Here is a 24,792-nt window from a genome sequence, read left to right on the forward strand (position 1 = left end):
TAGGTCATAGGGGTCATTTACAGATTTATAGGTCAAAAGCAGCACTTTGCATTGGACCCAGAAACTAATTGGCAGCTGGTGCAGTTGGGCCAGGATCAGTGTGATATGCTCAAACCATTTTGTTCTGGTGAGCAGCCTGGCCACCAAATTCTGCACTAGCTGAAGTTTCCGAACTGTCTTCAGAGGCAGCCCTGTGTGTAACACATTGCAGTAATCTTACCTAGAGGTTACCAGAGCATTGACGACAATAGTTAGGCTGCCCCTGTCCAGATAGAGGTGCAGCTGGGCCACCTGAGCCTCGATCAACAGCAAAGGATCCAGGAGTACCCCCAAGCTACATACCCACTCCATGAGAGGGAGTGTAACCCCATCAAGAGCAGGCAACCTCCTAGCCCTCTGGTCTTAAGAACCACCCACTAGCAATGCAAATCAAGATAATTATTCCCTAGTGCATATAGGAGCAGAAACTGTAGTCTTTGGCTTAGTGTTTTGTCCAAACGGGGTTATGGTTTATTTGAAGAGAAACAAACTACCTTGTTCAGACATAAATTCTAAGCTTGGAATATTAGTTTGTGTTCCCAGTAGTGCTATATGGTTGCTCATAGTAACTCATGAATCTTTCCATGACATGCAAAGTAGGGCATTCTATCTCCCCACCCCCACCCCACCCCCCATGCATCTGTTAGCTGTGAAAAGAAGAAGCACCAGCACAATTTGCCTTACTTTACGTTCCCTTTGTGCAGCTAATACCAGCAGCTGGGTGTGTGTGGGAGAGAGGTTTGCCCTGGGAACGGGTTCTTTCTCCTGTACCTTCACCCTCTTCCATCAGCCACAAGATTTGACTTGTATCTGTAACTTTGGGAAGCAGCCCAGGGCACCTTCAGACTGCTGGTATTTTGTAAGAGGGATTCAAGAGCATACCAGGAAACTTAGGTAAAGGGACCCCTGACCATTAGGTCTGGTCATGGACGACTCTGTCTCCCCGGGGCTAAGATCCAAGATGTAACTGAACGACTGCAAGGAATCATAAAACCCACTGACAAATCCCCCTTCCTCTTGGTTCATGTGGGAACCAATGACACTGCAAGCAATAGCCTCCAGAAGATCAAAAGAGTCTACGAGGCTCTGGGCAGGAAATTGAAGCAATTAAATGCACAAATTGTCATCTCATCTGTCCTCCCAGTTGAACGACGTGGCCCAGGGAGAGAGGGAAAAATAGTGGAAGTTAACAGCTGGCTTCGCAAATGGTGTAAACAGGAACGGTTTGGATTCTTAGATCACGGACTGCAGTTTCTTGAAGATGGACTTCTGGCAAGCGATGGGCTGCACCTCACAACGGTTGGGAGAAATGTTTTTGCCAAAAATCTCAGAAACCTCATCAGGAGGGCTTTAAACTGACTAATGTGGGGGAGGGAGACAGTGCTCCTGAAGGTAGGAGTCTATCAATTGATGAAGATGATCATCCAAATGTCATAGACCAAATGGAGCAAACAGCACGCAGACCTAGTGGTGGGAGGAAAAAATCCTTAAATAAGAGACACGGGGGAATGATTAATGGACTTCAATGTCTGTACACTAATGCGCAAAGCATGGGAAATAAACAAGATGAGCTTGAGCTCTTGGTACAGCAAACTAAATATGACATAATAGGCATCACTGAAACCTGGTGGGATAAGTCCCACGATTGGAATGTAATAATGGAGGGATACAATCTATTTCAGAGAAACAGACCAGACAAGAAAGGAGGAGGAGTGGCGTTATATGTCAGGGATGTGTATACCTGTGAAGAGATCCAAGATTTAGAACCTCAAAGCCAAAGTGAGAGCATTTGGGTCAAAATTAAGGGAGAGAAGAATAACAGAGACCTCATTGTGGGAGTTTACTATAGATCCCCAAGCCAAACGGAGGACATAGATGATGCCTTCCTAGAACAGATGGCCAAGCATGCAAAAGGAAGGGAGATAGTAGTAATGGGGGACTTCAATTACCCGGATATTTGTTGGATGTCAAACTCAGCCAAGAGCATAAGGTCAAACAGATTCCTCACTGGCCTTGCAGACAACTTCATTGTCCAGAAAGTGGGAGAAGCAACAAGAGGAACAGCCATTTTAGATCTGGTCCTAACCAATGTTGATGACCTGGTTAGTGGGGTAGAAGTGGAAGGATCATTAGGCGCGAGTGATCATGCTCTTCTGAAGTTTACTATACAGCAGAAAGGAGCAGCCAAGCATACTAGGACTCAATTTCTTGACTTTAAGAAAGCTGACTTCATAAAACTTAGGGAAGTGCTGGGTGAGATCCCACGGACAGTAATACTAAAAGGAAAAAAGGAAAGGGAGTTCATGATGGCTGGGAGTTTGTTAAGAGGGAGATAGTAAAAGCACAACTTCAGGCAATACCAATGAGACAGAAACATGGAAGGTGCCTAAAGAAGCCAGGGTGGCTATCTAAAGAACTTTTAACTGAATTAAGATTAAAAAAGGATGTGTACAAAAAATGGAAAAGGGGGAAAACCACCAAAGAGGAATTCAAATAAATAGCCAGCGCGTGTAGACACAAAGTCAGAAAAGCTAAAGCACAGAATGAACTCAGGCTTGCTAGAGGGGTTAAAAGCAACAAAAAAGGCTTTTATGGGTATGTTCGTAGCAAAAGGAAGAACAAAGAAACAGTGGGGTCACTCAGAGGAGAAGATGGTGAAATGCAAACAGGGGACACAGAAAGGGCTGAACTCCTCAATGCCTTCTTTGCCTCAGTCTTCTCCAATAAAGAAAACAATGCCCGACCTGAAGAATTTGGAGCAAATGATTCAGCAGAGGAAACACAGCCCAGAATAACTAAGGAGATAGTACAAGAATACTTGGCTAGTTTAGATGTATTCAAGTCTCCAGGGCCAGATGAACTGCATCCAAGAGTATTAAAAGAACTGGCAGATGTGATCTCAGAACCACTGGCAGTCATCTTTGAGAATTCCTGGAGAACAGGCGAAGTCCCGGCAGACTGGAGGAGGGCAAATGTTGTCCCTATTTTCAAAAAGGGGAAAAGAGAGGACCCAAATAATTACCGCCCAGTCAGTCTGACATCAATACCAGGGAAGATTCTGGAGCAGATCATTAAGCAAAAGTCTGTGAGCACCTAGAAAGGAATGCTGTGATCACCAATAGTCAGCATGGATTTCTGAAAAATAAGTCATGTCAGACTGACCTGATCTCGTTTTTTGACAGAATTACAAGCCTGGTAGATGAAGGGAATGCAGTGGATGTACCTTACCTTGATTTCAGCAAGGCATTCGACAAGGTGCCCCATGATATTCTTGTAAAGAAGCTGGTAAAATGCGGTCTTGACTATGCTACCACTCAGTGGATTTGTAACTGGCTGACTGACCGAACCCAAAGGGTGCTCATCAATGGTTCCTCTTCATCCTTGGATGATGGACTCAAGGGCATCCTGATCAAATTTGCAGATGACACCAAACTGGGAGGGGTGGCTAACACCCCAGAGGACAGGATCACACTTCAAAACGACCTTGACAGATTAGAGAACTGGGCCAAAACAAACAAGATGAACTTTAACAGGGAGAAATGTAAAGTATTGCACTTGGGCAAAAAAAATGAGAGGCACAAATACAAGATGGGGGACACCTGGCTTGAGAGCAGTACATGTGAAAAGGATCTAGGAGTCTTGGTTGACCACAAACTTGACATGAGCCAACAGTGTGACGCGGCAGCTAAAAAAGCCAATGAAATTCTGGGCTGCATCAATAGGAGTATAGCATCTAGATCAAGGGAAGTAATAGTGCCACTGTATTCTGCTCTGGTCAGACCACACCTGGAGTACTGTGTCCAGTTCTGGGCACCACAGTTCAAGAAGGACACTGACAAACTGGAACATGTCCAGAGGAGGGCAACCAAAATGGTCAAAGGCCTGGAAACGATGCCTTATGAGGAACGGCTAAGGGAGCTGGGCATGTTTAGTCTGGAGAAGAGGAGGTTAAGGGGTGATATGATAGCCATGTTCAAATATATAAAAGGATGTCACATAGAGGAGGGAGAAAGGTTGTTTTCTGCTGCTCCAGAGAAGCGGACACGGAGCAATGGATCCAAACTACAAGAACCTCATTGTGGGAGTTTACTATAGATCCCCAAGCCAAACGGAGGACATAGATGATGCCTTCCTGGAACAGATGGCCAAGCATGCAAAAGGAAGGGAGATAGTAGTAATGGGGGACTTCAATTACCCGGATATTTGTTGGATGTCAAACTCAGCCAAGAGCATAAGGTCAAACAGATTCCTCGCTGGCCTTGCAGACAACTTCATTGTCCAGAAAGTGGGAGAAGCAACAAGAGGAACAGCCATTTTAGATCTGGTCCTAACCAATGTTGATGACCTGGTTAGTGGGGTAGAAGTGGAAGGATCATTAGGCGCGAGTGATCATACTCTTCTGAAGTTTACTATACAGCGGAAAGGAGCAGCCAAGCATACTAGGACTCAATTTCTTGACTTTAAGAAAGCCGACTTCATAAAACTTAGGGAAGTGCTGGGTGAGATACCATGGACAGTAATACTAAAAGGAAAGGGAGTTCATGATGGCTGGGAGTTTGTTAAGAGGGAGATAGTAAAAGCACAACGTCAGGCAATACCAATGAGATGGAAACATGGAAGGTGCCTAAAGAAGCCAGGGTGGCTATCTAAAGAACTTTTAACTGAGTTAAGATTAAAAAAGGATGTGTACAAAAAAATGGAAAAGGGGGGAAACCACCAAAGAGGAATTCAAACAAATAGCTAGCCGCGTGTAGACACAAAGTCAGAAAAGCTAAAGCACAGAATGAACTCAGGCTTGCTAGAGAGGTTAAAAGCAACAAAAAAGGCTTTTATGGGTATGTTCGTAGCAAAAGGAATATCAAAGAAACAGTGGGGTCACTCAGAGGAGAAGATGGTGAAATGCAAACAGGGGACACAGAAAGGGCTGAACTCCTCAATGCCTTCTTTGCCTCAGGGCAAATGTTGTCCCTATTTTCAAAAAGGGGATCTGATCTTCCTCAAGGCAAGACTGTTACAGATGCAATCTGTCCTGGAAACATGAGCTGGAACCTTTGCCAAATTATCCTGATTCACCTTCTAATTTGGGGTACACACACAGGCTATGCATACCCATGGTATTCATGTCTCCAACGTGAGCGGAGCCAGAGTCAAGGAAGTTACAAAAGGCAATAATGCCTATTTTCAAGAGGTGGACGTTTCCACTGTTGGAAAGCGACTGGGGCCTCTCCCAGCCCTGCCTGGAGATGCTGGGAAGGGAAACTTGGAATTTCTGCAGGCAAAGCAGCTGTTCTCTCACTGGTGGTTGCAGGTTTATTTTGTGTTCCAGAAGACAACTTAATAGTGTGGGAGAACTGTTGTTTTTTGCTGGCCTGTGTGTGCATGTGTGTATTACATGGTGTGTTGCACAGTGGTAAATTGATCAACACAGAATCTTCTTCATAAACTGAATAAAACTTTTACTTAAGAAAATAAACTTGTTCAGAAACAGCATAGATAAAGAGCATACACAGAGTGCTCATAGCAGCTACCTGACTCTTCACAGAGCCACAGTCATAGTCACTGATTAACTGGAGTCCTGGAGCCGCTCTCCCTGCAACAAGACACACAGGCACAGGCACTACACTGGCCTGCCTGCAAACAGGATGCAAATCTATAGAGAGAATGAGTCATCCTGTAGATGAGTCATAATGATTCAGCAGTTTGCTGTTAACAGTTAGCAGTTAATGAATGATTGTGTAGGCCTTGTAGGCCTTGCCTTACTGCTCCTGCTCTTAAGAACCTTTGTCTCATGACATGGTGCATTAGCCATTTAATGTCTTGCCAAAGGAATACTGCAACACTTTTGTAAAATAACTCACATAAAGAAGAAAAGTGTGGTTTCAACATGTCAGCTTTTCCTTCTGTGTTTTCTAGTGATCTTCTAATGAGGGACAATCTCTTTGAAATCACAACGAGCTACAGGACCTTCTATATCCAGGTAAAATGCCCTCCTTACTGACCAGTGGAAACTTGGCAGGGAGGGCAGTTTGGGGGAAGCACCCCAGGGGTTCCTGGGAGAGAAACTCCTTTACGAAGTCTGGCATCAGGGACCCTTTAGGACTCCTTTGCCTTCTTCCAGGTCAGGCGGCTGCACTGACTGGGGCTGATAGGAGTTGCAGTCCAAAACCATATGGAGGGCACCAGGTTGGAGAATGCTAGCATAAAGCTGGGACGGGGGAAGATGGCCAGGAGCTCTGGAATCTCCTCCGCTTTCTCTGACTTCCTCTTCAGGGAGACTTAAGAATTACCGCATTTTTCGCTCCATAAGGCGCACCTAGTTTTTAGAGGGGGAAATCAAGAAAAAAATATTATTTCCCCAGCCCCAAAGAGCAGCAGACAGGCTGTGCGCAACCTGCCCGCTTCTCCCAGAGCTTCTCGGGGCTGCCGGGGGAAGCCCGGGTTCCCCCCCCCCCAGCCCCAAAGAGCAAAGCCAGCAGGATCCCGCTCGCTGTCCTGGCTTCCTCTGGCTCCCAGGAGAGGCTGCGCGTGGCTATGGATCCCGCTGGCTGGCTTAGCTTCTGTCCTGGCTGCTTTAGCTGCGCGCAGCCTCTCCGGCCAGGAGAAGCTGCACTCAGCTATGGCAGAAGCCAAGGCAGCCAGCGGGATGGTTCCTCTCGCTGTTCTGGCTGCTTTAGCCGCGTGCAGCCTCTCCCGGCCGGAGAGGCGGCGCGCAGCTAAAGCAGACCCTTTGAGTAGCCTGCGGCTCCTGCGGGCTTTTCTCCTTGAGGAAAAGCCCCCAAAAGCAGTGCGCTCTTTAAAGGGTGTGCGGCTCCTGCGGGCTTTCCTATGAGGAGGGAGAAGGGACTGACTGGCCACGTCAGTCCCTTCTCCCTCCTGGGGAAAAGCCCCCAAGAGCCTTGCGGAGCTTGTGTGTGGCTCTTGGGGGCTTTTCCTGCCTGCCTCCCCCCTGCATTCGCACCATAAGACGCACACACATTTTCCCTTACTTTTTAGGAGGGAAAAAGTGCGTCTTATGGAGCGAAAAATATGGTACCAGCAGCCCAAAGAGCCTGGCTGACATGTGGCCGGCTGCTGCTCAGGCACCGACAGATGTAGCAAATGGGAAAGGGGAAACACGACCAAGTCTGGGGGTTTTTAGCCATGGTCCCTCCCTGTCTATAACAACCGATAATTCATGTTTTAACTTTATGCGGTAGCATATAATGTAAATCTGCAGCTATAGAGGCTCCTGTGACAACTTTATCCTTGAAGCTGCGGCACAATGGAATTGATCTTTTAATTATTATAAATAAACACAGCATGAAGGATAAAGCTTGACGGCTTTGCTGTTAAAGGCATAATACTTATTTTCTGTCAGAAATACTGTTTCAGGTTTAAACAAGAACTCTTAGCTATAATCCTCCACAACAGAACTGCTTCTATTATTTCTTCCTAGAATGGCTATCTGCTTTTACTCTGCCTGTAAAACATCTCTAGCCCTCTTCGCTCCACATGAGGAAATTAAACCAGTTAATTCTGCCCCAAACACCCTTAGCTACTTCCCTGGACCAGGCCAGTTAGAATGCCAGCTTCTCTCTTTACCCTCCTCACTCTCTCCTGATGGGCCGTTTCTCCTCCCTGCTGTGATTGGCAAAGAGCCTCCAGGAGGAGGACCCAATGGTCTGTCCATCACACCAGGGTCTACCTGCACCCCAGAACATCCCCCAGAATATCTCTGTGCTGCATTTGATGAGTCATAGTCCTCAGAAGACTCCTCTGTGTAGAGATGGGGGAGAAATTCGATTCAGTTAATGTTTAAAAGTGAACCTAGCAAATTTACATTTTTCTAAAACACTATGAGAACTGAAGCACAGGCATTCTTCAAAATTTACACTTCTCCAAATTTTGCATTGCAGTTCTCCAGCCAAGTAGCATGTAGGAAAATGCATATAATACAGTAAAGTGTGCATAAAGCAGTGGCGGAGTTTAGGCTCTCAAATTTCAGCAGCACCCTGTTCAGTGCTAAAATTTAGTGCTCCCGCCCTTGCACTCTGTTCTAGAGCATTGTTGTGTTGTCCCTGCAATGTAGCACCCAGTACTGTACTGGTCACGCTCCCCTAAAACTGCCTCTGCGTAAAGATACATGTATTGGGGAAAATAACATACAACAAATAACATACATATTTGGAAAGTCTGTGTTATGAATATATACGATAGATAGATAGATAGATAGATAGATAGATAGATAGATAGATAGATGATAGATAGATGATAGATAGATGATAGATAGATAGATAGATAGATAGATAGATAGATAGATAGATAGATGATGATAGATAGATAGATAGATAGATAGATAGATAGATAGATGATAGATAGATAGATAGATAGATAGATAGATAGATAGATAGATATAGATAGATAGACTGACTCAATGAAATTCCATACATAAATATGTATATTAGAATAAATCTGCAGTAAAATGCTGATGAATTCTCATGACTGGTTAAAAAATACCACAAACCAATGTGGAAATGAGAAACTTGAGAGAAGCCAAAATTGACAATTCCATCCATCCCTACTATCTAACCAGAATATTTCTATAGTGATAAATATACATCAGTGTGTAATAGTAAAGGTAACCATTAGGTCCAGTTGTGACTGACTCTGGGGTTGCGGCGCTCATCTCGCTTTATTGGCCGAGGGAGCCAGCGTACAGCTTCCGGGACATGTGACCAGCATGACTAAGCCGCTTCTGGCGAACCAGAGCAGCGCACGGAAACTCCGTTTACCTTCCCGCCAGAGCGGTTCCTATTTATCTACTTGCACTTTGACGTGCTTTCAAACTGCTAGTTTGGCAGGAGCAGGGACCGAGCAACGGGAGCTCACCCAGTCGCGGGGTGTGATGGCCTGGGAATCCGATTCAGAGGCTGAACCGGAGGAATCCCAGCCTGCACAGGAGTCCCCGCCTCCAGGGCCGGCTGAACTGGGGCAGGGCCTGGATTCTGAAGTGCCTGCACCTGTGCCGGATCCTCAGGAGCAGGCACCAGGTGAATCCACTCTGGCTCCGGAGGTGGTTGAGGACACAGTGCCTACAGGTGCGCCTCTCCCAGCCCTGTCAGGGGAAGGTGAGTCTCCCCCTGGGTCCAGTAACCCTCCAGCCTCTCCTGAGCTGCAGAGGTTCAGGGCAGAGAGGCGGAGGGAACTGGTTTCTCCCAGGAGGAGGTGCTTGCCTTAAGGCCAGGAGAGGCGGGTCTCCTGGGGCCGGGACCGCCCCTGGCCTCAGAGAAGATAAAGGCCAGTCAGCCCGGTCCCAGGTTGCAGGAGCAACGTCGCTGAAGAGCTGTTTCGGCCAGCACCCAGTCCTGTTCCTCCAGAGTTCCTGTCCTTGCCCGGCTCCTCGCTTTTGACCCCGCTTCGCCCGTGGAGGACTGTCTGCCGACCCTCGACTCAGGTCCTGGACCTCGCCCCATGGTAACCTCCCCCGGGACCAGCACACGGGGATTCAAACCGCCAACTTTCTGATCGGCAAGTCCTAGGTTCTGTGGTTTAACCCACAGCGCCACCCGTGTCCCTACATCAGTGTATACTGGTCCTCAAGTGATCAGCACACATTATGCAATTTCAGAATTGGTTCCCAGTTGGGAGGACTGTGTTTGTTTTTAAGTTTATTTTTCTCTACAGTAAATTTAGCCCTTAACAGTTAACTCTGGTCTTGCCCTGCCAAACAGGATGCTTTGCTGACAACCTTTCAAGCAGAAAGGGTTGAGTGAGCTGAGACTTTGTACACAGTTCCTTTTTGGCCTCTGGGGCCCTCCATACCAAGGGCAGCCTGCTTTTGCAGCTATTTCACTTCTCCATTCCATCATATTTATAGTGAAAGTTATTTGTGCAGGTGCAAAAGAGAACCATAAAGATGGGGATTGTTCACATGTACAGTGTGTGGTAGAGCTGGTCTAGGTCTTCTTTGAAGAAGACTTCTCCATTTATGTTTCCTGTGTTATGCACCGTTGGGGAGGAAGCTTCCTAAATACACAATCCACCTGAAAGCTACTTTGTGCAATCCCCACGGACGTGAATGGCAGAACTGTACATTGGAGAATTGCACAGGTCAGCCATTTCTAGTAGAGATAGGGAACAACTGGCCCTCCCACCATCTCTGCCCTTTGGCCACAATGCCTAAGGCTTATGAGATTTGTGGTCCAATGACACCCAGAGGGCAACAGCTTCCCTGTTTCCTGGCTTAGAGCCTTCAGCAACAAGTGAAAGTGGACAGAGTTGGGGTTTTGCACAGGGTGCTCAAGAGTCCAGCATATACCTCAAGCTGTGCAGTTCCTGGCTATTCATGGGCAGGCTGCTCTCTGTATATGCAGCTGTGGAGTCGTGCTAAGAGAGTCAGACTAGCCAAGGAGACCTGGGCTCAAAGCCCCACTCAACCAAGAGGCTCATGGGGTGATGTTGGATGGGCTGATGCTATCTTTCAGCCTAACTTGTCTCACAGATTTGTGAGGATAAAATAGCGGGGAATCCTGTATGCCGCCCTACAAACATAGGAAGAGCTCAAAGCCAATGCTCATTCGGCATCCTGTTTCCTAAAGCAGCTTATGGGAAGGAAGTCCACCAGCAGCCCTCTTCCACTTGTGTTCTCCAGCGGCTGGTATTCATTGGCATGTTGTGGCATATGGCCAGTTGTAACCTTATCCTCTGTGAATTTGATTTCCTCTTAAGGTTGATTGGCCATCACCAGATCTTGGGGCATAATCCCATACCTGCCACCACCAGTATAATTAAAAATGTTAACATCATTTAGTATTAGTATTAAGATATTCTAGAAATTTTGGGGGGAGGGCAGGAATGGAGATTTTAGCACCTCACTTTTGAGACCATTAGGAATATAGAATAAGAGCCTTATCCTGAGTCAAACCCATTGGTCCCTGGAGCTCATTATTGTCCACACTGATTGGCAGTGGCTCTCTAGGATGTCAGGCATCCCTACCCAGAGATGGCCAGGATTGAACCTGGAACCTTCTGCATGCAAAACAGATGATCTTCCACTGAGCTACGATCCTTCTGGGTGAATTTTAGCATCTCAAGGTATCCTGCAAAGGCCAGAAATGTGGGCAGTAGTTTTTCCAGAGGCATGTTTCAGAAAATAGAGACCAGCTGCTCCTCTTGGGACATGGGTGTCCCATGGACATAAGAAGAGCCTGCTAGACCATTCCAAAGGCCTGTCTAGTCCAGCATTATGTTGTGCAGTGGCCGCCAGATGCCCATTGGAAGCTTGCCAGCAAGACCTGAGTGCCACTCTTTCCGCTTGTGAGTCCCCTCAGCTGGTAGTCAGAGGGACACCTCCTCTGCTGCTGGGATAGAACATAGGCCTTGTGGTTAGTGTCCTTATCCTCCAGACACACCCTCAAAGGAACTGTAATGCAAGGGAAAATAACAAACAGGATCCATCTTCATGTTAAGGCAAATAACAGGATGTTGCCCAAATCTGGCATCTTCACTTCATCATCTGCCTCCTTTCCCCATAATATATCAGTGTATGTATCATTGGCTGCTGCTAGCAGGAGAAAGCCATGGGTGACTACAACTGCGTGTTCCGAGGAGGACATGGGCAGCATGACTCAAGGGTGCCATTGCTGGTGACCAGCAGCCGCATGTCTGCATCAAAGCACAGCCCAGTCAGATCTCTGTGTGTGTTTTGCATGCATTGCGTTGCTGTCTCATGCCCATTCTGGAAGGGCCAAGGGACCACTGCCAGTCTGGAGAGGCCCTCTAAAACCTGGCTATGTAACATTTTAACTGCCATAGCTTCTGCGAACAGACTGGTATTCTGTGCACAGGGCTTCCCACGGCCTCCCAGTCTGCCAGTCTGGAGAGGCTCCAAGGTGCTCTTCTCTGGGGGTCCCTGGTGGAGTGTGGGCCCTCGCTGGGTCCCCAGCCATGTCTATGCCTGACGCCAGCCATATGCAAACATGTGCTCCCCCTCTGCCCGGCTGTTTGTGGGGGGTAGTGGGGGTGTTCTAGCCTAGCATTTGGATTAGCCCCCAAGGGTAGAGAAGGTGGCCAGTTCAAGTCTCTGACAACTCAAGCAGCATCAGATGTTGGACAGCACCAGAGCTGTGTGTCTGCCCCCACCAGCCTCTATATGTGGAATATTTTCAGTTTGTTTTGATAGCGTTCACTCAGATTTGGAACATAGGAAGGTGCCTTGCACTTAGTCATACGGTTGCTTCATTTTGCTCGGTGCTGTCAATGGCAGCAGCTCTTCAGAGTTCCTCCTAGCCCTACCTGGAGATGCCAGGGACCTTCTGCATACACAGCAGATGCTCTAACCATGAGAGGAGATCAGAATAATAGGGGCAGGTGGAAATATGTTTTTCAGAATGGTTCTTGCAAAGCAGATTACTGTTCTATGCACACGTCAAGGAGTTGCACCTGGCTGAGTTTTGTTTATCAGTCACATAACTGTGTGGTAAGGTCTTGTGCATGAGAGCGTGCCAACATCATGTTGGGCAGCACTTTGATTCAGAAGCAAGAGATCATATGTTTGGTTTGTAGAAGTAGGCAAATTCCATCCCTGGGGTCTCAAGTTAAAAATATATTGGTTAGCAAGACCTAAGGCCTTGGACAACAGCTGCCATTCAGAGCAGGCAGTATAGGGCCCAGCGGTTGGATTCAGAGCCCATCCATACCTCAGCTTAATATGGAACCCCTTGTGCCTCCTTTAAAAACCCCACTCCATGTGACATTCTCCTGCAACTACTGTTCACACACACTTTCTCCTTCCTAAATCTGGAGAATCCCTATGCAATCGATGTAGCAGCCCCCTGTATCTCCTCTATCCAACCTGGTAAGGAAGCGTGTGGCCTGGGGAGAGTCCGAAGGGCCAGATAGAAAGCCTTGGAGGGCCACATTTGGGGCTTATGCTTGAGGTTCCCCATTCTTGAGCTGAGCCAACAAGGCGGGAAAGTGCCAGGGACAGAGGCCTTCTGGGAATTCAGTGGAACAGGAAGAAAAGGTTGATTCCTGCAGGCAACAAACCACAGGAATGCTTGGATTCTGATCAAAGTACACAACCCAGAGCTTCTTGAAGGAAAAGCATGATGTAAAGCAGTAGGTCTGGCTTGCTGGCCGGCCTGAACAGCAAAGAAGCTTCTGCTCTTGCTGAGTCTTGTACCTCCACCTCTTTGCCACTGCCATAGCATCTTCCACGACACCTGTTCACAAGAGGAAGTGGGGCTGGCCGCTGTGGTAGAGGGATAGCCAATGTGCCTGCTGGATGCTGTTGACTACAACTCCCATCAGCCCCAGCCAGCATTATGGGCATTGTAGGGATCGTGGGCATTGTAGTCCAATAACACCAAGAGGACAGCATCTTGTCTACACTGATGTAGTACTTTGGCAGGAAAGGAACAAACACTTACTTAATCTGTATCCCACCTTTCCTCCAAGCACCTCCAAGTGTGGCATCCATGGTTCTCTCCTCACCTGCCTAATTTTATCCCCTGTGAGTTAGATTTAAGCTGAGAGAGAGTGATGGGCCTAAGGACCCCCAGTGAGCTTCCTAGCTGAGCGGAGACTGACTCCTTGAGTCTGAGACACTTATGCAGGGAGCTGCCAACCTTTATCTGCCCAAAGGCACATTTGGTGCCCCCCTTGGGTCACTTTACTCTTCCCAGAGATATTGGCAGAAGCTGGAGCTAGTGGAGTTAATCTGAGCCTTGGAAGGCAACTAATAATGATGATGATGATAATTTATACCCCACCCTCCCCAACCAAGACCGGGCTCAAGGCTACTAACAATCAATAATAAAAACAAGTTGATTAAAATACAATTTAAAAAACAAGATTAAAATACAACATTAAAACATTAAGATGCAGCCTTTTCACAGGAGGAGAAAGGAAAAAAGAAAGAGGGGGAGGGAATCAAATTGACTCCAAGCCAAAGGCCAGGCGGAACACCTCTGCCTTACAGGCCCTGCGGAAAGAAATCAGATCCCGCAAGGCCCTGGTCTCATGAGACAGAGCGTTCCACCAGGCCGGAGCCAGTGTTGAAAAGGCTCTGGCTCTGGTTGAGGCTAATCTGACTTCCTTAGGGCCCGGGACCTCTAGGGTGTTGCTATTTATGGACCTTAAGGTCCTCCGTGGGGCAGACCGGGAGAGGCGGTCCCGTAGGTACGAGGGTCCTAGGCTGCGAAGGGCTTTAAAGGTCAAAACCAGCATCTTAAATCTGACCCTGTACTCCACCGGGAGCCTGTACAGCTTGAAAAGCACTGGGTGAATATGCTCCCATGGCAGAGATCCTGTGAGGAGCCTCGCTGCACATTCTGCACCCGCTGGAGTTTCTGGGACAGCTTCAAGGGCGAATTACAGTAGTCAAGCCTGGAGGTGACCGTCGCATGGATCACTGTGGCCAGGTCGGGGCGGGAAAGGTAAGGGACCAACTGCTTGATGCGGCGAAGGGGGGGAAATGTCGCCTTGGCTGTTGCTGTAACCTGCACCTCCATGGAAAGGGAGGCATCAAGGATTACACCCAAACTCCTAACGGAAGACAATGGCACTAACTGGGCCCCCTCAAGAGAAGGGAGTTGGTCCCTCATCCCCATACCATCCTGACCCAGCCAGAGGACCTCTGTCTTCGAAGGATTTAGTTTCAATCGGCTCCCACAAAACCATCCAGCCACAGCTTCCAAACATCTGGTCAGTGTGTCCGGGGCCGAGTCGGTATGGCCATCCATCAGCAGATAGAGCTGAGTGTCATCAGCATATTGGTGACAGCGCAGCCCAAAGCTCTGGACAGTCTGGGCAAGGGGGTTCATAACAATGTTAAAAAGCACCTGGGAGAGGATTGTGCTGGGCGAGAGCTAGCGGATGCAATGGAGGCCGAGAAGTAAGATTTCTTAGCAGCTTTCATAGCCATCTCATAGGCTTTCATAAGCACCCTATAAGATGTTCTTGAAGCTCCGTCACGAGTCCGTTGCCATACTCGCTCTAGCTGTCTGAGATCCTGCTTCATTTTCCGGAACTCCTCAGTAAACCAAAGGAAAAAGTGGATAGAAAAAAGATTTTTCCCTCCATAGCTCAGGGTCATCCAGTGAAGCTGAAGGTTGGAAGTTTCAGGACAGATAAAAGAAAATATGGAACTCCCTGTCACAGGAGGCAGTGATGGCCACCAACTGCAGGGCTTTAAATGAGGGTTGGACAAATGCATGGAGGAAAAGGCTGTCCAGGGCAACTCGCCACAATGTCTATGCTCCGCCTCCACAGCCAGAGGCCACCATGTTTCTGGAAACCACAGGAGGGGACAGGGCTCTCCGGCTCAGGTGCTGCTTGAAGGTTTCCCACAGGCGTCTGGTTGGCCACTATGAGATCAGGATGGTGGACCAGGTGGGCCAATGGCCTGATCCAGAAGACTCTTTTCTGAGGTTCTTATATAGAGCTGAAATGGGGGGAAGTGACATGCTTCCAACTTCCACTTTCAGCTCTATGTATTTTTCAGGGAAAGGGAAAGTAGGCAAGAGGCCAGGAGGTGGGGGCTCAGGGGCTTAGCGGGTGCCAGGGGAAGATTGCAAGGGTATCATTGTGCTGCCCGTGGTGACACATTGGCAACCCTTGCTCTGACCGCTTTGAGGTCGTCCCCCCCCCCCAGTAAACTGGTGTATACATTTTATGAAATAAATAACCACTAGCTCACACTGCTTCTCCAGTGTCTTTCTTCAAGGCCAGGATGAGAGCATCCCCTGCTACTCCGTGTTTGTTCACTCCTTGCTGTGATGAGCAGCAGTCAGTGACAAGAACTTTCCCTTCCCTTGATATTTGGGGTGAGATCTAGCTGTTATTTATGTGTGGGCAAATCCTGTTGACTTCAGTAGGGCTTACTCATGTAGCTGAGCTGTCATTCTCAGATTGTGCTGCCCATCTGGAAGGCAACTGCTTCCCTTTCTCAGAAAGCCTATTTTTTTTTAAAAAAAAAAAAAGGCCCTGGGGATTTGTTGCTTTTGTGGGATGTGTATGTATGTGTGCTTTGAAGAAATGTATTTCTGAAGTCTCACTTCTGTCCCCTGGTGGAAGTTTGCATGGCAACAGGTGAACTTTTTGTGCCTGTAGTGTAGACTCTATTTTGCAGAGGGGATTTACATTTGCAGACAGGCCTTTGTCACCCCTGCGCAACAAACCCACTTAAAAACCAAACAAACACACTGACTTTGTAGTTTGGGGAGAGGTGAGAAAATTCATTGAAAAGTGTGGATGAACAAATGCCTAACAGGAAGAAATGTAAACATGCTGCAAGCAAATCAGAATGAATGGGGGGCAAATGCTCATTGTCATATCACTGCCCTGCAAACAAATAAGAAGATTGCTCCAGAGAGACTGGAAACAGGCTAACTGCCACATAAGCTTCTTGCAAGCAAGTCCAGTTGAATGTTCAATAAGCAGGTCTATTGGAGTGGCCCTTATATTTTTCAAAACAGATCAACCATTGTCTAGTGCTTATCTCCAGCAGTCCTGGGTCCAACATGGAACTTACACAGAACCTATTAGAGTCTAATTCAAGCCCAGATGGCTCAGTTGGTTAGAGCATGGTGCTGATAACACCAAGGTAGCAGGTTTGATCCCCATATGGGACAGCTGCGTATTCCTGCATTGCAGGGAGTTGGACTAGATGATCCTAGTGGTCCCTTCCAACTCTACAATTCTATGATTCTATGATTCTATGATTCTAATCTGATTAGGTCTTGCTGTCTCTTCTTCATGATGTGAACATTCAGCTTTTCACCCCTTCTTTTCACATTTAACACGATGGGAAGGAACTTAAACATGGTAGCTACTTGGCTAGTGCAGGAGTGGGGTATTGGCCCCACAAGGCAGCTCTGACTGGTGGATGAGGCTATCCACTTGTCAATCACTAGGTCAGTTCACCCGCAGACCCTCCTCCTGGCCTGAAATGTCATGGTGCAGCATAATCCAGCTCTGGGGATGGGAGTCTCGTGGGCTGTGTTGTTTTTGGCTGATGTCTTTATTATTTCTCTCTGCAGGCCTATAGCCCTGAGGACATGCACAGCTGGATCAAGGAGATCAGCGGGGCTGTGCAGGCCCTAAAGAGCTGCCCTAGGGTAGGTCATATCCTTTGCATGCAGAATTAATTAGTTTTTTGTGCTTGTTTTCTTAAGCAGACATCATCCATTTTAATGTCTTGGGCAAACATTTGAGAAATATCTCACTTCCTGGAGGCAGCTTTCTAGTCTTTGGCTTGATCCCACAGAAACCGGGAGTGGAAAGCGGGTGAGATCGGAGAAATTAATGAGCATTATGCAATGGGAACATGTATCTGTCCGCCTCTCTACAGCTGCTGCAAGCAACTTGGCAAAACTTGCTTAACTTTCCGGGGGGGGGGAGATATTAATCATAATTCTGTGGCTTAGAAATTAAGCAGAAATTGGCGGCTAGAAATTGGAGCAACTTTATAACCCACCCCCATCCCATGCAGTTCAGTTTTGTGGGCCTGATTATTATTATTGGGCTGGGTGTTCATCAGTATGCAGATGACGCCCAGCTCTACCTCTCCTTTAAATCAGAACCAGTGAAGGTCCTGTGTGAGTGCCTGGAGGCTGTTGGAGGATGGATGGTGGCTAACAGATTGAGACTGAATCCTGACAAGACAGAAGTACTGTTTTGGGGGGAGAGGGGGCGGGCAGGTGTGGGGGATTCCCTGGTCCTGAATGGGGTAACTGTGCCCCTGAAGGACCAGGTGCGCAGCCTGGGAGTCATTCTGGACTCACAGCTGTCCATGGAGGCACAGGTTAATTCTGTGTCCAGGGCAGCTGTCTACCAGCTCCACCTGGTACGCAGGCTAAGACCCTACCTGCCCGCGGACTGTCTTGCCAGAGTGGTGCATGCTCTAGTTATCTCCCGCTTGAACTACTGCAACACGCTCTACGTGGGGCTACCTTTGAAGGTGACCCGGAAACTGCAATTAATCCAGAATGTGGCAGCTAGACTGGTGACTGGGAGTGGCCGCCGGGACCACATAACACCGGTTCTGAGAGATCTGCATTGGCTCCCAGTACGTTTCTGAGCACAATTCAAAGTGTTGGTGCTGACCTTTAAAGCCCTAAATGGCCTCGGTCCTGTATACCTGAAGGAGCATCTCCACCCCCATCGTTCAGCCCGGACACTGAGATCCAGCGCCGAGGGCCTTCTGGCGGTTCCCTCATTGCGAGAAGTAAGGTTACAGGGAACCAGGCAGACGGCCTTCTCGGTAGTGGCGTCTGCCCTGTGGAACGCCCTCCCAGCAGATGTCAAAGCAATAAACAACTATTTTACTTTTAAAAGACAACTGAAGGCAGCCCTCTTTAGGGAAGTTTTTAATGTCTGATGCCGGAGTTCCCGGCAAGGCTCCCCACACTGCGGATAGCAGCCTGCCGCCCGGCGGGCGGGGTGCCCTGAAGCAGAGCGCCCCCCTCGCCAGCCAGACATCCGCAGCGTGGGGAGCCTTGACGGAGTTCCCGGCAAGACTCCCCACGCCGCGGATAGCAGCCTGCCGCCCCGCAGGGGGGGGCGCCCTGATGCAGAGCGCCCCTCGCGCGGGGCAGACATTGGCCAGCCCCACAAGCTCGGGGGACAGCAGGGAGGCGCAGCGCCGCCATCCCGCTGTTCCTCGACCTGGCTCTGTTTCCCCGACCTGCTTTTGGGGGGGAAATAAAGGGAATTTTTTTTTCCTTTATTTCCCCCCAAAAAAACTAGGTGCGTCCTATGGGACGGAGCGTCCTATGGGGCGAAAAATACGGTAATATTCTGCACCAAGAAATGCTGAATTCTTCAACCTGTACAAATTATGTATATTAAGCAACTAGTCATTGGGGAAGTTGAATCCAGTAGAATTAGTCTGAACCTTGAAAAGCACATAGGGAGGATGACATAGGTTATGAGGTTAACCCCACTCAATGGATCAAAATGTGATCTAAACCCCCTCTTTAAATCCATATCAACAAAAAGAAAAGAACTCACTCTAAAAATCACCTACAGGTGGTACCTAAAACCAAGAAAACTAGTGCTAATACGCCCAGGAACCTCACCAAAATGCTGGAGAGGGTACACCTCCACAGGCACATACCTCCACATGTGGCAGGAGGGCCCCAAAATCCAACTATTCTGGACAACAGCTATATGAGAAATAAGTAAAATAATCAAGCAAGTATTAGAAATCACCCCAGAATTGGCCTTACTAAACATCTTCCAAGACAATAATGCCCACTTAACACCACAAAGAACTCATAACCCACCTACTTTCAGCAGCCAGAAGCATCATAGCCAGACACTGGAGAGACCTGTCAGGAGTAAACATGGACCAATGGTACCAGATAGTATGGGAAACAGACCTACTAGAAAAATTAACCAATAAACTGAAACTGACACGGGGACAAATAGAAGAAGACTCCTTCACTCCGGTATGGCTCCCCTTTATCACATACACAGCCCAGCAAGACAACAATAAAAATCCACCAACAGCATACAAATCAATATGGCTAACCTGATCCAAAACACCCACCCACTCCACTCATACATGAAAACAAAGACCACCACAGCCAACCACAAATAAATAACCACACCCTAGGCCAACCCCAACCTCTCTCACCAAAGGAACACAAGCAAACAGCAAAGAACCTGCACAAGCAACACTGACACCAAACCCTACATATAGTAAGTAAAATAGAAACATCGCCACCCAACCCCAACCCCACCCATCTTTCCCCCCCTCTACCTCTTTCCCCCTTTTCTTCCTAATGTCTCAACAAATGAAACTGATTTGTAAAAATGTTACGTGGGGGGGGTGAATACGAGAGAGAGACATTGCAAACACTTTTGTAAATCAAGAAAATCTTTAATAAAAAATAAAAATAAAAAAGCACATAGAGATGAAGTAGGAAACAGTCACTTTCAAGGGAGAAAAAGGAAACCACCGCATTCCACATGACCAAGGGAGCACAGGGGCTTCATCGGTCCCTGGGAAGACTGCAGGGGCACCATTGCACCCATGGGCACTGTGCTGGCACCCCCTCTGGCATGCATAAGCTGTAAGGTGTGTCTCTTTTCTCCCTCTCTCACCCACACCCCTCCACCCATGCAGGACTTGGTGAGATCTGTTTCGGTGAACAAGCGCGGAGGCCCCAGCTCAGCCGTGCCTCCCATTGAGAGGCTGAAGCATCTGGGAGGGGAGCCCAAGGCCTCAGCCAAAAGCCCGTCGGCCTCGTGCTGGCTGCCTTGGATGCCGGTGCCCCAGTCGGAAGGGAAGCCGCAGCCTGCAGCAGAGCAGAAGGCCGGCCTGCCGAAGGACTCGGAGTTCTCCCCTCTGTTTGCCCAGCGAGATGCTAGAGCCACGCAGGGTGGGCGTCTCCGGCACAGGTCGGAGCCCCAGAACTTTAAAGAGCATCCATTTCCCTTTGACATGGATGACGAGAGCATCCGGACCTCGGATGTGTGACTGTGCACTGCAAAGCAGCGCCTGTCGATGTACAGACCATGTTGATGCTTCCCTGGTCCTGACACATGGATGTGTTGGGGCAAATGCTAGCTAGCTTGCACATGCTTAGGAAGCTGGAGCTGGAGCAGTCACTGTGATGTGATGACCTTAAATATGGGAAGCACATGAGATGCAACCTCCAGCCCTGGAGTCATTCCTTGCACATTTTCAGTGTGATGTGGTTTCTTCATCTCAGATGCCTTCCCATGTAGTAAAGGAGAGACCACCTTTGCCATTCAGCTAGAAACCTGGTATGGGTGTTCTCTCTCTCTCTCTCTCTCTCTCTCTGTGTGTGTGTCAGTCACTCACTGGAGTCATCTTGACCTCTTCTGGCAATGTGCCCAGGTACACCCCACTGTTTTTGTAGCAGCACACTGGTGGTCTGGCTTGCATGCTTGATCTGCAGAGGAGTTGAAGGCAGCACTCCTAACTTCTGTGGGAGAGGACTTTGAGGGTTCTTCCATAATTGTGGCTTTTGAAGAAATCCTGTGGAACAGTGTTGGACTGTCAGTTTTGATGTGAATGTCTAACTCTCTAGCTCTCACAGAAACCTGTGTGTGTAACAGATGCTCTTCATCTTCAGTGAGCCATGCTGCTGATGTGGGAAGGCCATACACTCTTTTTGTCAAGGTACAAGGGGTTGGAACAAAGTGGAGTTCCTGGAGAGCTTTTCCTGCAGAAGGGAGCATAGGAAGCTGACTTATCCTGAGACAACTTGTCCATCCAGGATTTCAGAGAGGGGCATTTCTCCTACCCTTACCTGGACATGCCAGGGGTTGAACCTGGGACCTCCTGCATGCTAGGCATTTGATCCAGCACTGAGCCATAGCCCTTTCCTACACAGCAGCATCAACTGCAGTTGCACAGAAGGTTGGGGCAGGGGGCAAATAAAGCAAGGTTATGGCAGGAATTCTTCAAACTCTGGTATGGGGACATTCTGGTGATCTACAGTGTGTTCAACTGGCTAAAGCTATATTTACACCAGCACAGGCAACCTATGACCCTGTAGATGTTGGATTCCAACTCCCATCAGCCCCAGCCAATTCAGTCAATGGTCAAGGATGATGGGAGTTGAAGTCCACCAACACCTGACTGTTCACTGGTTCCCCACCCCAGATTTACACAGTGTGCTTTCAGCTGGTGTGTGAGACCATTATAATAATAGTAAAAAAAACAACAGGAAATCCATGAAGAACTTTTCCAGAACTGGCACAACCAAAAACTCAGTTGCATCTAAAACCAGGATGCTGTCTTGTGCCACAACAGACTTAGCTCATCTAATTCAACGCTGTCTACATTATTTGTCAACGGATCTCCACGACTTCAGCCAAGATCTTTCCACTCCTACCTGGAAAGGCCAGGAACTTCAATTGCCTGCAGAATATGTTTGCCGCCGCTCTTTCCTCCACCCTGCCCTGCACTCCGATGCATCCAAAGGTAAAGGTAAAGGTACCCCTGACCATTTGGTCCAGTCACGGATGACTCTGGGGTTGTGGCGCTTATCTCGCTTTACTGGCCAAGGGAGCCAGTGTTTGTCCGCAGTTTTTCCAGGTCATGTGGCCAGCATGACTAAGCCGCTTCTCGTGAAACCAGAGCAGCGCATGGAAACACCGTCTACCTTCCCACCGGAGCGGTACCTATTTATCTACTTGCACTTTGCTGTGCTTTTGAACTGCTAGGTGAGCAGGAGCTGGGACCGAACAACAGGAGCTCACCCCGTCACAGGGATTCGAACCGCCGACCTTCTGTGAATGCCTCACTGATGCTTATCAGGCCCAAGACTAGCAAGACCCACTTGCTACAGGAGGCCTGTCCTAGATGGCGTTTGTGCAACTGCGCTGCAGCCTAGGAGATTTAATTCCTAAGATTTTTTTAACAGCCTTCCTTGTGTTGCCTGGAGTATGAAGAAATACAGAGAAAGGGCCAGACAGAATGTGATAAAAGTTAGTGCAACAGAATCAGTGTTCTAAAATTCAGCCCTTGGCTCTGGCTTCCTAAATGAGGACTGTCACACACAAACAATCTGGTTGCTATCACAGCCACACCATGCAATTACAGCCCTCTTGGAACACTTTAATAGCCATGGCTTCCTCCAGATAATCTGAGAACTATAGTTGGCCAAGGGTGCTGAGAGTTATTAGAAGACCCCTTAGGAAATGACAGTTCCCATGATTCTCTGGGGGGGAGGGGTGCCATGACGGTTACAGTGGTATAAGGAGTGCTTTACATGTATGGTTTGGATGTGACATAGCTGCATTAAGTGAACTTCTTAGCTCTGAATGTCCAGGACAGAAGGAAAGTCTGTCCTCACAGTGAGGACTAGCTCCTCTTTAAATGTTTCCTTCTCCCATATTTCCAGGTCACAATGTAGTCATCTAAATAACGTTTGCCTTTGCAAAGGGGTGGGGTTGTGATCATTTCCCCCCCTAAATTGTTCCGGGTGCCTGACTAAAACAGAAAGCAAAGCAAAACGCAAATCTAGCAAGGAAAAATCAAACAGGATTTCGCTATGCGAAGACTACTCTCAAACAGTGTGAACGTCTGTGGTCAGAATATACTCAGGTATGCTCCCTTTTTATATGGCAGGTTTTTCAGGAGCACAAAAAGATATTTATTTGTTTTTTGAGTGGGCTGTGATAACTTGTATCAAGCTAGATTACTCCCCCCACCCCTTTTAATGCCAACATTGACCTGGAACAGATTCTCGTTAATATATGAAGCAATAAGGAAACAGAGAATTAACTGTGTGTGCTGCACACACAAAAAATACTGTTTGCATATTTTTAAAAATAATTTATTTACTATCTGCATCACTTATTCTGGTTTTTCTCATCATAAAAGTCTTAAGACATTTTGTGCGATGCTTGTGCGACCCTCTGAGCAGCGTGTGGGGAGGCCAGCAAGCATGTTGGCCACCAGGCATTCTCATTATATTTTCATATTCCATGCACGACAGTCTGAAGTAGGGACAGGTATGCTTGGGCTGCAACTCCCCATCAGACCAATCCAGCATGGGCAATAGCCAGGGATGATAGAAGCTTTTAGTCCAGCAACAAATGGCTGGCCACAGGTGGGCAAAGGCTGCCCTAGGCTGTCCTCTCCCTGCCAGCCTGGTCTGAAGCTGTGCCCTGTTGGGATGGAGATAGTGTGGACAGAGCTAATATGTGCCAGCTTGACCCTCCCTACGCCAATTTATTTGGAATGTCCAAAGGGAGCTAGAGAAAAGCAAGGAAGTAGAAGAAAACTTGCTCAAGTATTACTTGCTTACTTGGAAGTAAGTCCTACTAAGTGAGGCCTACTCCCCAAGCAAGTGTGCCCAAGACTGCAGCCATGTTTTGCTCTTTAGCAGGCATTGCCAACACACTTTGTAGCTGTCAAAATATTGTTCTTTTTCTCTTGTCAGCCTCCAAATTTAAAAAGTGGAATTTCTCAAGAAGCTGAATTGCACCACGTCTTGATACCACGTTCTGCACTTTTTCTGCATCCCCCCAGGATCTCAGCATGCACATCACAGCCCTGGTCCTTTCTGCATGCACCGCATGTGCTCTGCTGCTGAGCTGTGGACCCCCATCCCAAAAGAATGAATTAATCAAATTAATAATGTTGAAATGTGGCCCAAGGCTCAAGATGGGAGATGTTTCAGGATTGTGCACCTTAACTCCCTACTCTTTTATAGGAAAAGAAGAGGCTTACACATTGCTTTTTCCTTGTGAATACATGCAAAATAATTATTAAAAGAGATCTATGCTGGAAAAGTAGACTTTGCTGGAAACTATGAAAATTCATTTGAATGAATGGAAGTAGTATTGAACCAGATGACCATTTGTCTTTTTCTTTGCTTACAAAAATGTACATTTGACCAATACCGTTCTGTTGTGTTTTTCAAAATAAGTATTCCTTTGCACTAACTTGTACTTTAAACACGTGAGTACCTTGTCAAGTTTGCCAATAATTTCCTGGGAATCCTTGTCTGCTTTTAATAGGCAGAGGGCAGGTGGCTGCAAAGCATTGTGCTCCAGTTCTTCCTCTGCTCCATTTCAATCTGCCCTACAACTTGCTAAAGGAAAAAGTTGTTTGGTCTAGGTGAAATGTGTGTAAATACAACAGGCTTCCTATATTGTGTTTGAAACACACATGCCATGTGATTCTGTGCATTTTTACTCTGAAGCAAATTCCACTGCATTCCACAGAGTAAGTATGTGTAGCATTGTAGTCCTAATTTGAAACCCTGTTGGTTTCTTTTAGTG

The 24,792-nt window shown here is 47.7% G+C and overlaps 1 protein-coding gene across 2 annotated transcripts in view; it reads left to right on the forward strand.

Moving 5' to 3' along the window:
- The window catches only part of PLEKHA2 (pleckstrin homology domain containing A2), a 111,071-nt gene extending 86,768 nt beyond the window's left edge, over positions 1-24,303 (forward strand). For both annotated transcript variants that reach the window (XM_082200580.1, XM_082200579.1), the window contains 3 exons: positions 5,953-6,016; positions 17,061-17,138; positions 20,153-24,303. In XM_082200580.1, coding sequence (XP_082056706.1) covers positions 5,953-6,016; positions 17,061-17,138; positions 20,153-20,506 — 496 coding nt within the window. In that variant the 3' untranslated portion in view covers positions 20,507-24,303. The remainder of the gene's footprint in view (positions 1-5,952; positions 6,017-17,060; positions 17,139-20,152) is intronic.
- Positions 24,304-24,792: the final 489 nt, after the last annotated feature.

The sequence above is a fragment of the Podarcis vaucheri genome (genome assembly GCF_965113315.1).
Source record: "Podarcis vaucheri genome assembly, chromosome: 15".
Classification (NCBI taxonomy): Eukaryota; Metazoa; Chordata; class Lepidosauria; order Squamata; family Lacertidae; genus Podarcis; species Podarcis vaucheri.